Below are 11,750 nucleotides of genomic sequence, written 5' to 3' on the forward strand. Positions count from 1 at the left end.
GAAAAGGGGAGGAAAAGTTCCCCTGGGCACATTGAAGTGGAAACTTGATTTTTTTTTTTTTCTTTTTTTTTTAATCTCAAAAAATGTTAGGCGAGTTGATCAGAATGTTTTTGTTTTTTTTTTTTTTTTCCACTATCTGCTCTAGGACAGCAAGGTCCTTAGGTCACTGATGTGAGCAGGATGGAGCAGCAATTTACTGCCTGATGATCCAGCAGGAGGAAATGAGGTCATGGGGTATATGTGCTCCTTTCTATGCCTCATGAAAAAATGTGAGACTCCCAGGTTTCTCCCACTGCATAATCAAAACCTGTGGGAAGATAGGAAAAATATTTCCTATCCAGCTCTATAGGCAAAGACCCCTCCAAAGGAAAAGAAAACCCCATGCTTTGACTTCATCCCTTGTGCAAAATCATGATTCAAAAGGTTTTAACAGTACAAAGGTTTATTTAGAAAAGAGTTTGGATTGTTCTTTAGGTTTTTTTTGGCAAACATTTAAATCCTTTCATAACTTAAAACACTGTCAGTGCTTGGTACTTTGCACTTTCCTTCCCCACATTAGCAGTAAAAGCCAATTTCTTACTTACAAATCCACCATGGGCCCCAGCTGCCCTATTTATTCTTGAATCTCCACTACCACTGCCATTTAACCCTTTCCTCTTGATGTCTCTTTTTGTTTTCCCACAAAATTCCAGAGCCCCTGAATGCTCACTGCCTCCCAAACTCTGTGTCTCAGCCTGTTTTCCTCTGCAGGTTCCCAGTGCCCTCCATCAGGGTTCAATCACTCCCTCCCCATTTACCCCTCCACACTCCAGCACTGCTCCTCCAGCACCATGTCACCATTCTGTACCACAGTGAATGCCCTCAGCTTCCCCGACACCATCCCTGACCCCCACGGCATCACCCTGCTCCAGAGAGGGGGCGAGCCCTCTTCCTTTTCCCTAAGCCCAAGCCCCATGTTCTCTTCCCTCCCTTCTTTTCCAGCACTGAGCCTTCTCTTTTAACTCTGCTCCTGCTGGAGGCAAATCCATCCCTCCGGCTCAATGCCGGAAGTTCTTCTTCTTCTTCTTAAAAAGAATGTGTTTAAAGGACCTGCGGAAGTCCTGGTTGAAGATGGTGTAGATGACTGGGTTGAGGGAGCTATTGCAATACCCAATCCAGAAGAAGAACTTGAAGAGAGTCTCAGGGACCTCACATGCCTCCCGGCAAATACCATAGAGACTGTAGCTGAAGAAAAAAGGGAACCAGCAAACTACAAAGACCCCCATGACCACTGCCAGCACAAAAGTGAAGCGTTTCTCCCGGGCCTGGGCAACTTTCTTACGGCAGATGCTGCTACGCTTCCGGCGACGGCGATATGAGAAGAACTGCATGGAGCGATTGCTGGCACGGGACAGACGGCTACTGGAGTGCTTGGAGGAGTATGAGTAGGAGAAGGACTGGCTCTTGCTTTTGCGGCGATGCTCCTCCCGGCTCCGCCTCCGCCTGCTCTCTGAGGTGCTGCTCTCCTCCAGCTCAATGTCCTCCAGCTCAGAGGCTTTGCGCCAGTGGTGCACTGAATAATGTCCATTCTCTCCCAGCTGCATTCTCAGGGACGTGCAGCCGCCGGCAGCGCGGCTCAAGCCGTTCTCAGTCTGGGAGGACCCCTCTGGCACTGTACGCTTCTCAGAGAGGGTCCTGGTCCTTAGCTTGGCCACGCGGTAGATGCGGATATAGACCAACACCATGATGAGGCAGGGGGCAAAGAAAGAGCCAATGCAAGAAGAAAGGATGTACCATGTCTCGTCATTGAGTTTGCACTGGGGAAAGACATCTCCTTCAGGGTCCCGGTACACGGAGATCAATGGTGGGAAGGAGATGATGGCTGAAATGAGCCACACGGTGAGGATGATGGCCTTGATCCGCCGGGGCGTCCGTTTGAGGTTGTACTCCACCGCCTGTGTGACCGACCAATACCTGTCGAGACTGATGGCGCACAGGTGGACAATGGACGAGGTACAGAAGAGCACATCCAGCGCCAGGTAAATGTTACACCAAGCCTTGCCGAAGTACCAGTAATTCATAAGCTCGTTGGCTAAGGAGAAAGGCATGACCAGGGTAGCCACCAGGATGTCCGCGCTGGCCAGGGACACCAGGAAGAGGTTCTGGGGGGCTCTCAGCGCCCGGCTGGTGAGCACAGCTATCACCACCAGCACGTTGCCCACGATGGTGAAGACGATGAGGAAGCCCACCACCGCCGCCAGGCTGGCCACGGCCGCCGGCGAGTAGGGGGAGGGCGGCTGCAGGAGGGCCGAGGAGGACGGCGAGGCGGGGGGCAGCGCCAGGGACTCGTTGGGGGAGCCCAGGCTCGTGTTCACCAACAGCAGCAGATCCATGGTGGGTGTGCGGGGCGCCGGCGTCCTAGAGAGCCCGGCGGAGCCCCCGCCCCGCCCCGCCGCCCCACCGCCGCCGCCCCGCCGCCCTCATCGCGCCCCGCCGCCGGTCCCGCGTCCCCCCGCCGCCGCCGCCGCCGCCGCCGCTCCTCAGGGCACGGCCGGGCGGCGCCCCCCCGGCGCGGCAGGGAGCGCGGCGGCGCCGCCTCCGCCCGGCCCCCGGCGAGGGGGCAGCGGGGCACGGCTGGCCCCCGCCGCCCGCCCGGTCATGCCCGGCTCCGGGCAGCCCGCGGCTCCGGAGAAGACGCCGCGCGGCCGGCAGGAGTCCCCGGCGGGAGCTGGATCCTCGCAGGGCGCGGGGTCCGAGGCGGCAGCAGCGGCGGCATCAACTCCCATGGAGCGGCTCCCGGCGGCTCCGTCCCACTCTGGCTCCGCGCTCCCAATCGCGGCGTGCCCCGCGCCGCGCGCATGCTCAGTGCCCGCAGGTGCGGCCGCCGCGCCCGCCCCGGCGGAACCCCCGGCGGGCGCAGGAGCGCCCTGAGCGGCGCCCCGAGCACCCCGAGCCCCGCGGGCGGCCCGACGGGAGATTCCCCGCGGCGGCCCCCGGGAGGAGCGGCGGCCGAGGTGCTGCGGCGCTCGCCGCCGCTCGGCGGCCGGACAGGTGTTTCTGCCGGGCGCGGTGCGGCTCGGCGGGGGCGCGGCGGCCGCCCCGGGGCTGGCGGGTGCCGGTGCGATGGGGGGGTGGCAGGTGCCGGTGCGATGGGGGGGTGGCAGGTGCCGGTGCGAGGAGCGGCGGCGCCGGTTGCGCTCCCGGCGCGCCGAGCCCGGGCGGCCTCTGCCTGCAGTGCCCGCCTCGCGCGCTGGGGGGCGCCCTTGGCCGGCCGGGACCGTCCGGCGGCAGCGCCGGGGGCTCCGGACGGGTGCGGACACTGAGGACTGGGGACAGGGGACTGGGCACTGGGCACTGGGCACTGGGGACTGGGCACTGGGGACAGGGCACTGGGGACAGGGCACTGGGCACTGGGGACTGGGCACTGGGCACTGGGGACTGGGCACTGGGCACTGGGCACTGGGCACTGGGCACTGGGGACAGGGGACTGGGGACAGGGCACTGGGCACTGGGGACTGCGGACTGGGCACTGGGGACTGGGCACTGGGCACTGGGGACTGGGCACTGGGCACTGGGGACAGGCTCGGTGTTCCTGACTCTGGAGCTGCCGACGCGCCTTCATCGTCATCACCCTGCTAAAGAGAGGGATCTGGTGCTCTGCCTGAGGGCATTCCCAGGCTGAGCAGCCGGCCCGTGCCTCTCCCCGGTGCCCCACCTGGACCCAGAGAGGTCCCTAAGGGAGTTGCTGTCTGGTACGCGTTCACTTATTGCTGCCCGGATCATTCTTTGTAGTGCAAACCTGTGCTTAGTGAAGGCATGTACCTCCAAGAGAGAGTCACTTTCGCTGTAAAACTTGTAAAATAATAAAGTACTTGTAACGATGAACAAGTTGCAACAGAATAGCCCGGACTTTAGGGAGTGATAAGGGATACTCTGTTTCCAGTCACCTTTGTGGTGCTACCAGCGCTGGCTCTGCCGTTCTCTGTCTCTGCGTGACTTCGTGGATTGGATTTTGAAGGCTTGGAAGTGAATAATCTTAGTTCTGATAGGAAGGAAAATTCCTCTGGATATTATGATCCTATTATCCTATTCTGTAAGCAATTTACTCGACGGTGGTTTGTTTTTTTTTTTTTTTTTCACCTGAAGAGTAATCAGCAAACATGTTGTGACGGCATTTAAAAGGGAAAGGACGTGGTGTTGAAACTAAACTGTCAGGAAACAAATTCTAAATGAAGACTGAGATGCAGAAGCAGTAATCACATAAACAAAGTGTAGCATATAGAACAAAATGAAATTGCAATCATATGCTGTCTCAAGTCCTCCTAAACAGACAGCAACCTGATTAGGAGGAGTCTTTTAAAAAGCTTGGAAAGCCCCAGGAAGATTAAATAAATGGAAGCTGGGGTTTTTAAAGTTCGAACAGGAAGCAAATAGTATGTTTTTAACGTGAGACCTGAATAATCTCTGAAACATCTTTCTAATATTTGTGGCCAGTTCCACATATTTTGAAGTTTCATAATGGTATCTAGGATCTGAGAGGGCAAGGTGCAAGAATTTGAAGTCTAAGACTTGGTGTGACTGGGATTAGGGAGAAAGAATGTATGATCTAACTGGTTCAATATGGGTTTAAAATTTAGTAAATACAAACTACAAAATCACATGAACATTTGGGATTCAGGATCTGTCAAAAAAAGGATATATAAAACCTCATGATATTCAGTTAAATTGCTAAGGTAATTACAAAGTCATGAGCGAGGATATCTTGAAATTATGTGAACTGGAACTCAAAATAAACTTTCAGCTAATGATTTGGGGGCTCCAGATAAGAAGAATTGAAATTTTTCAAAACTTCACTCAGAATAAGTCAATACAGATGTTTCATAACAAAAGGAATCATACAAGCAAATGTCTGAGCAATTATTTGGCACTTTTAATGAGAAAATGCCAACTGGGATATAGAAAAAAATAAAGTGGGAGTAAAATATGCATGTGTTGTTGTGGGTTTTTAGCCCTAAAGTTGTGCTGTGCTGCTGAAACAATTCAGTGTATAACTCCACCAAAGGCAGGGAAATAACATTTGGGTTTTGTGTGTAACTGTTATCCAGTTTGCCTAAAGAGCCATATGCCACTCATGTATATAGATGTGAATGAAGTGTAGGCACAGACACAAGAAATCTAGTCTCACGAAAATCTGCTTAGTCTGCCAGGAGGCAAAGGTAGGAGCAAGGCGAACAACAGTGAATAAATCAGGTGTAGTTGTGCTTTTGAATTAAAATTGGTTTTTTTTCATAGGAACGTGGCAAATTATGTAGACACCTTACTGCCTTTTTTCCTTCCAAACCCCTGCACTGTTATGTTCATTCTCACATCTGGCCTTCCTATAGTTACCAGCTTGGCCTTTATTTGAGTTTATGCCTGGTAGCTGTTAACAGGCTCTCATTAAAAAAAGTGCAGTTTAAAGGCTGGATGAGGCACTCTTAGGTAATAAACTGGATTTGGCTTAAACTGATCCAAACCCACGCTTCTTGAAGTAATCCAGTAGATACTGTGCCATACCCATCCCTCTGTACACTGTCACTGCTGCTCTGGTTCTCTCATCCAACATCTAACCACAAACCTCCTACCACAGCAGGCTGAGAAGATTCCACAGGAGCAGAACTATTTCTTATTGTTTGTTGTCTCCAGTTTTTACTGGTTTTTGTGTGGATTCTCAAGTTGGACTGACCTTTATTTCAGTTTGAGCTACCAGAGCTCATTGGCAGAGGAGACCCATGATCTGCACTTGAGTTTTAAGTCTTGGGAAATCCTAAAGCTGCCACTGGGAGAGTGGCCAGTGCTGCCCTCAACACAGGCCCAAATTCAGGATCAATTACCAAAGGTGACATCAATGTAGCCACTGAAGCTGGTGGGAAGATTCCTGCTGACACCCAAATCAATACACTTCTCTTAGGTCATTTAAGAATATTTGACCTTAATAATGCTGTCACAAGGGCACACCGCTGTGCTTGCACACACATAGATTTAGGAGAAAAAGGTGTCACTGCTGGTTTGTATTTCCAAACATGTTTTGCCTCTTCTGTTTACCATCTGTGGGCCTGAAAGCTTGTTAATGTTTTCCTCTTTAGTTTATCAGATGGGTTAGTGGAAAATACTGCCCCCTAAAAACCTCTGTCATTATATTTTATGTCTTTAAGACATCACAATTTTAACCATGCTATTAAATGCTCTTCCATGCATTTTTTAAAAATTAATTCCTCCATCCACAGATCAATGTTATCATGTTTGGAGGAAATATGTCAGCTTTTTTAATAAAAGGGGTGATATTTGGTTTTCAGTGGGAACTGGGTGACTTTGAAAATGTGTCTCAGATAAACAGAGTTTTACAGGACATCCTGATTTACTAAACATCTGGAAGTGTTCTCTAATCTCTCAAACTAAGCTTTACATCAATAGACAAAATTTTACAGTCTTATCGACCGTACAAGAAACTGACTGCTGTCAAAACATTCCATCCATATATATACTTTCTGAGACAAAATTTGTGTTATAAATCTGCTCAAGATGCCATGAACAAGTAGAATGAGTTAGCTGAAATCTCTGTGAGTAGTTAAAAAGATAACCTGCAGTACAAAGTGATAGAAAAATGGGTTAAGTGTTGAAGAATAAGTAGACTGTCCTGGATTTCGAAAGAAAGGAACTAAATATAAAGAAAACAGAAGTTACTTTGGAGGGGAATTCAGGGCCTTTAAAACTTGAATATTGTTATCAAGGGAAAGATTGTGAAATTCTGTACTGTTAAATGGACATTAACCTGTAAATTCCTCAAAGAAGTCAGGGCAAAATTCTAATACCCACAGATGGAGCCAAATTTTCAAAAGACCTAAGAGTCAAGCAGCTTCCATTTTGATGCTTGTGACAGCACTGGATCATTTTCCCCGTCACATATGAATATTGAACTCTTTTGAAAATCTAGGCATCAGCTGATGTTTTCTTTGAAAATGTAATTTGGACCAGTTTTTTTCTTTCTTTGTTAACTGTCTTCCCCCAAAAACTAATCCCAAAGTAATTTTAAATTAATTTATTTGAAGCCTTCCATAAAATGAGAATGAAAGTTTGTGAAAATGATACTACAATAATTTTTATTTGTTTGGGATTACTAGATATATTTAATGAGAAATACGGAAATCTAAGCAGTTTTCAGAATCAATTTTTTTTTTTTTCTTAAAGCATCTTGAACATGAATATCTTTTCCAGTTTTTATTCTTGTACTACAATATCCAGAGAAGGAGACAAGTTTAATTTAGGTGAGTCTGATTGAAACTCATTCTTCTGTATGAAAATAATATTTCACTGACAATTTTGGGATCAAGACCAAGTCAAAACCAGATTATTTGTTACTTTTTCGTTTATCTGGAAGTAACACTTAATCTGGAGCTAACAAATTAATTTCAATGTTAATTTAGTAACCGTTAAAAAGTGTTACTAAACACTTTAAGTAGCTATTATGCTTGAGCTAAAATAGAATGAAGAAGTTATTGGTTCAGTTCCCTTCTGCAGTATTTCTCCTGTCGTATGTTTGTAACCTTTTTTCATGCTCCCAGTAAACATTGTCACAGTGCTGGTAAGACCATAAACCAGAAGTCAAAACATGTGAGTCAACCATATGCTGTCTGGCTGGTTTCTGCAAGGCTTTTTTGCTCTCATAATAGGATCACATGAACTACAACTGTGTTGCAGTGCCATAGGTTCAGCCCTTTGGAGCCAAACCTGAGGCTACTGCAGAGGTTTTGGTTTGATTCTGCCTGTTGTTGGAGAATCATGAAAAATAAATCTGTGTCCCTTCTCTTCCTTAATTCAATTTGTACTGTTTCCATTATCTGTACTCTTTTTAAGGCTTCTTCATTTCTAATTTATTAAGTCAATACTTTAAATAGCCTTCACAGACACCTGCTCTGATAGCTGTGCCATTTGCACAGGATGAGTGCATTATTTTTCTAGGACTCTGCGCTGTATTTGAGGACTCTTGCTCTTGATTTCGGTGGGTTTTTTAATGTTGAAATTCTTCTGCACAGTAATATGTATGGGAAAGAGTTTGTTGGTTTTAACTTATATAAAGAATGCATTTATTTTACATTTTGAATGGGGTTATGCAAGTTTGTAAAAGCTTCAGCTTTTAAGTAGAGAGAATTCTGTGTAGATAATTTATCATCTATGGCATTGCCTACCTCTAATTTATTAATTGTAGGGCCTGTTTGGCATAAGTGTAAGACAGCCTCTCACAATGAGACAGATTTTGGCTGCAAAGCATTACATCTCCTCTGTCTGCATTTATATTGAAATAACCATTTCCAAAGTAATGGTCCAGTAACAATCCAGTAACAGAATCCATTCCAATGGAGGAATGAGGGGAGGGAGGGAGGGTGGGGGAGAAAGATGCAGTCTTTGTCACCAAAGTTCATCCCCTCCCAGCTGCATCTACTTCATGGCACACTTCTGCTTAATATTCTGGACCACCATCCAAGAGATTTCAAAGCGGGGTACTACTTGCCATGATAATCCACCATTAAATCAAATCCCATGCAGTATGGGAGAAGAGGCATCTACCACGTTGTACTTTATTCTGTGATGCTTGGCAGAAGGAAGGTCTTGTCTGCACAGGATCAATTAGAGCAAATGTTTGCCATGTTTCCTGTGTCTGGTTTGAGTGGCAACTTCAAAACAGAAGAGGTGACTGCACTGAAGGCTTTCCATGGAAACAAGAGCAGATTGTATTATTTCTACTTCCCGTTGAACCATGGGGATATCTCCAAATATCATGTTGTCCATTTCATTTCCTCATATCTGTGCTACAGTGGTTTGAATTGCATGTGTTAATTTAACATTCTTCATTTTTCAGCAACTACTTTAAACTCATGAAGATTTGACTACTTCAAAACAGTCATCAAATTCTATCTTCTTTCACTGGAAAAATAAGGTGGGGGTTTTTTGCAGTGTCTGGGAGGTGTTCTGTCTGTCTTAGATTTTCCTTTAAAATAAGGTGAGGTTTATTTTTTCCAGACATTGCTCCTCATTGCAGTTTACTTGTATCTTTAAACAGTTTGATTAAACGTTCTCATGTCCTCCTTCAGTGCTGCTTTTTCTGCTTTCAGTGTCTATCAACAGAGCCTCTTTTATCTTTTTTTGGGGTGATCTTTTACTGCTTTATCTTTCTTCATATATTTCCATTTTTCTTTGTTTACTTTCCTGGCCTTAATGCATTCCTACTCAATTTAACTTATCCTGCCTTTTTTTTCTGTAATAGCATCCCATATGGTATTGCTATTCCACTTTTCTTTCCTGGTTTCAATAAAAAGCAATCTCTGCTATATTAATATAAAATTTACAGTTGGCTTCCTATTCTTTTTGCATAATGTCAGATACAGTTTCTGCCAAATCAGAAAGCTTAATTGAATGTTACAACTGAAAGTCTTTTCTTACGTATTCATCCTTCACTTTCCAGCTATTAATATTTTTCAGATTTTTCATTTTCATGTTGGTTGTGTATAATTGATGTTCATATGTCCCCAGTGTCTGTAAATTTCATCATATACAGAACAGAGGTACATGATTTCTAGTAATGCTGTCAGAGGAGATCTAGCACTTCTTCACTTTTTTAATTTTGAGGGAAAAATGTCCTTCCAAAAAAAGGACTATTCAATCAAAAAGACTTTTCACTACTGTCAAGTGAGCCTTGACTGTATCTGTACACTGTATCTGTATCTGTCAAGTCAACATATCATTGATGTCACCTTGCTAGTAAGAACTAGTAAAAGCCTTGTAAACAATATTACTCTTGTTCTTAGCATATTGATTTGTTCCAGCTTGATACTAAACAGTAGTAATTTTCACACATGCAGTTAAAATATTGCCAAGAATGCTGGTACTCTGTCTGTGTTGTAATATTTCTCTTCTTTGATGACTTGAGATTATTTCCAGATTCTATAACAATTGCATAGCCCATAAAACAACCCAAAATTTGGAATAAGTTGGGAGCAGTGACTTCTAGCAAGCCTTACCTCCCTGCTTTTGCATTATCTCAGTACACTTTATGCAATCCACTGGAGAATGCAAGTCAAAGAGATGCCTTTGACATTTTACTGTCTACTTTGGATTTGAATTGCACCATTTAATTAAAATTATGCATCTCCTTCTGTATTTTGATGAATGTGGCCTTATATTTAGAAAGGGAAAATCAGTAAATATCAATAAGTAACTAAGAGTCAGCAAAGTTTTTAAGTGAAAATGACTCGTTAGAAGCATCTTACAAAGCAGAAAAGGTGTCATAAAATTAATTCTCAATTCCCGTAACTCATTCTTACTCATGTTTGCCAGTAAGAAAGCTGAAGCAAGGAAGAAATGGAGAGAGGAAGGGAGAGAGACAGGAGAGGAAGGAGGGATGAAACCACTCTTTTCATCCCCTCTTCATTTCACAAAATGTCCTGGGAGTGTGGCCTCATGCTGTGTTTTTTCCGATGTTAGAATTTTTTCAACGTCTTCAGTGTGCAGTAGTTTATGCTCTATGTTATCTAGGCTAATGGCAATCATCAAGAGTATTATGTCAAAAATTGCAGTGTACCTTTAGGAACAAATTATCTACTGAATGTGGTGAACATAGGCTTTTCCAAACAAGAACAGTTTCACTCAAAAAAGATGCACAGCAGGACTGGCAGCAAGTACTGTATCCTGCTATTTCTCTGTCATGCAGAGCCAATGTTGATTTCAAGTTCACAGAAAGTTCAGGAGATTGAAAAGGTCTAACTCAGTGAAATCATTGTTTAGCAGTAGAAAGACCATAATCAATCAGAAACCTCTGGTAACTGGTACCAGTCCTCGATCATTTAAGTTACTGCAGCTATGGAAGCCAGTTTAGCACAATATTAAAAGTGCCTTATTTGTGTTCTACTTCTGACAGAGGTCTAAGATTCAGGTAACTCTGCCATCAAAGTCTGTGAGCATGCTTGATAGTGCAGGGAGTAGCCTGTAAGGAAATACTAATGCATCATAGGAATTTTACTTGATTCCTTTTTACTCTCTTGATCTTTAATTATGACCATCCCAGTCAGATGTTCTTATTCACGCTGTTTATATTCCAGCAGGTGCAAATCTTGGCTGAAATCCACCACAATTACACTTAGGTTATAAGTAAAGAGTTTTCAAGTAAGGCCTTTCTGCAGCACCTGTGCAAACACGTTTAATCATTTATAAAGCATTTGTTACTAATCATTACACATTTAACTATTTGCCTGTATTATCACTCTCTATCACTTATGTAATTGAAAAATTAGCAATCCTGTTCTGGTACTTGGAGCCCTTTTTTTGGCACCTCTGGCTGGGCAGAAGCAATCTGGATTCTCTTTTATCTCTGAAAATTTGTGTGAGATGTGTAACATGATTTTACTGGTGCTAATTTTCACAATTTCTTTAGAATATGTTAGAGAGTGGGTGAAGTGTTTAGAGCTCCCCCTATCAGTAAAGATCCCATTATCTGGCATCGAAGAAACTGCTAATGAGTGACAGGTTGGAACAGGGGAACTTATTTAGAACAGTGACTTGTGCTTACAAGTGGCCTCAGCATCGGCTTAATGAGTACAAAAAGCTGAAAAATATTAAAAATATCTAAGAAAGGACTTCATTTCCTAAAGAGTAAAGAGAGTAGTTTCTCATGTGCAGAGTCATGCAAAGTTATTTGCAAATCCATGAAAAAGGCACCTTCTTTATTGGTGAACCTCCTT

The 11,750-nt window shown here is 44.8% G+C and overlaps 1 protein-coding gene across 1 annotated transcript; it reads right to left on the minus strand.

Moving 5' to 3' along the window:
- Positions 1-900: 900 nt before the first annotated feature.
- On the minus strand, positions 901-2,381 carry ADRA2C (adrenoceptor alpha 2C). Its single transcript, XM_082281636.1, has one exon. The coding sequence runs from the start codon at positions 2,370-2,372 to the stop codon at positions 1,038-1,040; it is 1,335 nt and encodes a 444-aa protein (XP_082137762.1). The 5' UTR covers positions 2,373-2,381; the 3' UTR covers positions 901-1,037.
- Between the last annotated feature and the right edge of the window lie 9,369 nt (positions 2,382-11,750).

This window comes from Coloeus monedula (genome assembly GCF_965178545.1).
Source record: "Coloeus monedula genome assembly, chromosome: 5".
In the NCBI taxonomy this organism is placed as follows: Eukaryota; Metazoa; Chordata; class Aves; order Passeriformes; family Corvidae; genus Coloeus; species Coloeus monedula.

Bases quoted from the DNA above. Each gene is read 5' to 3' on its own strand.
- ADRA2C (XM_082281636.1), bottom strand. From the start codon at position 2,372: ATGGATCTGCTGCTGTTGGTGAACACGAGCCTGGGCTCCCCCAACGAG.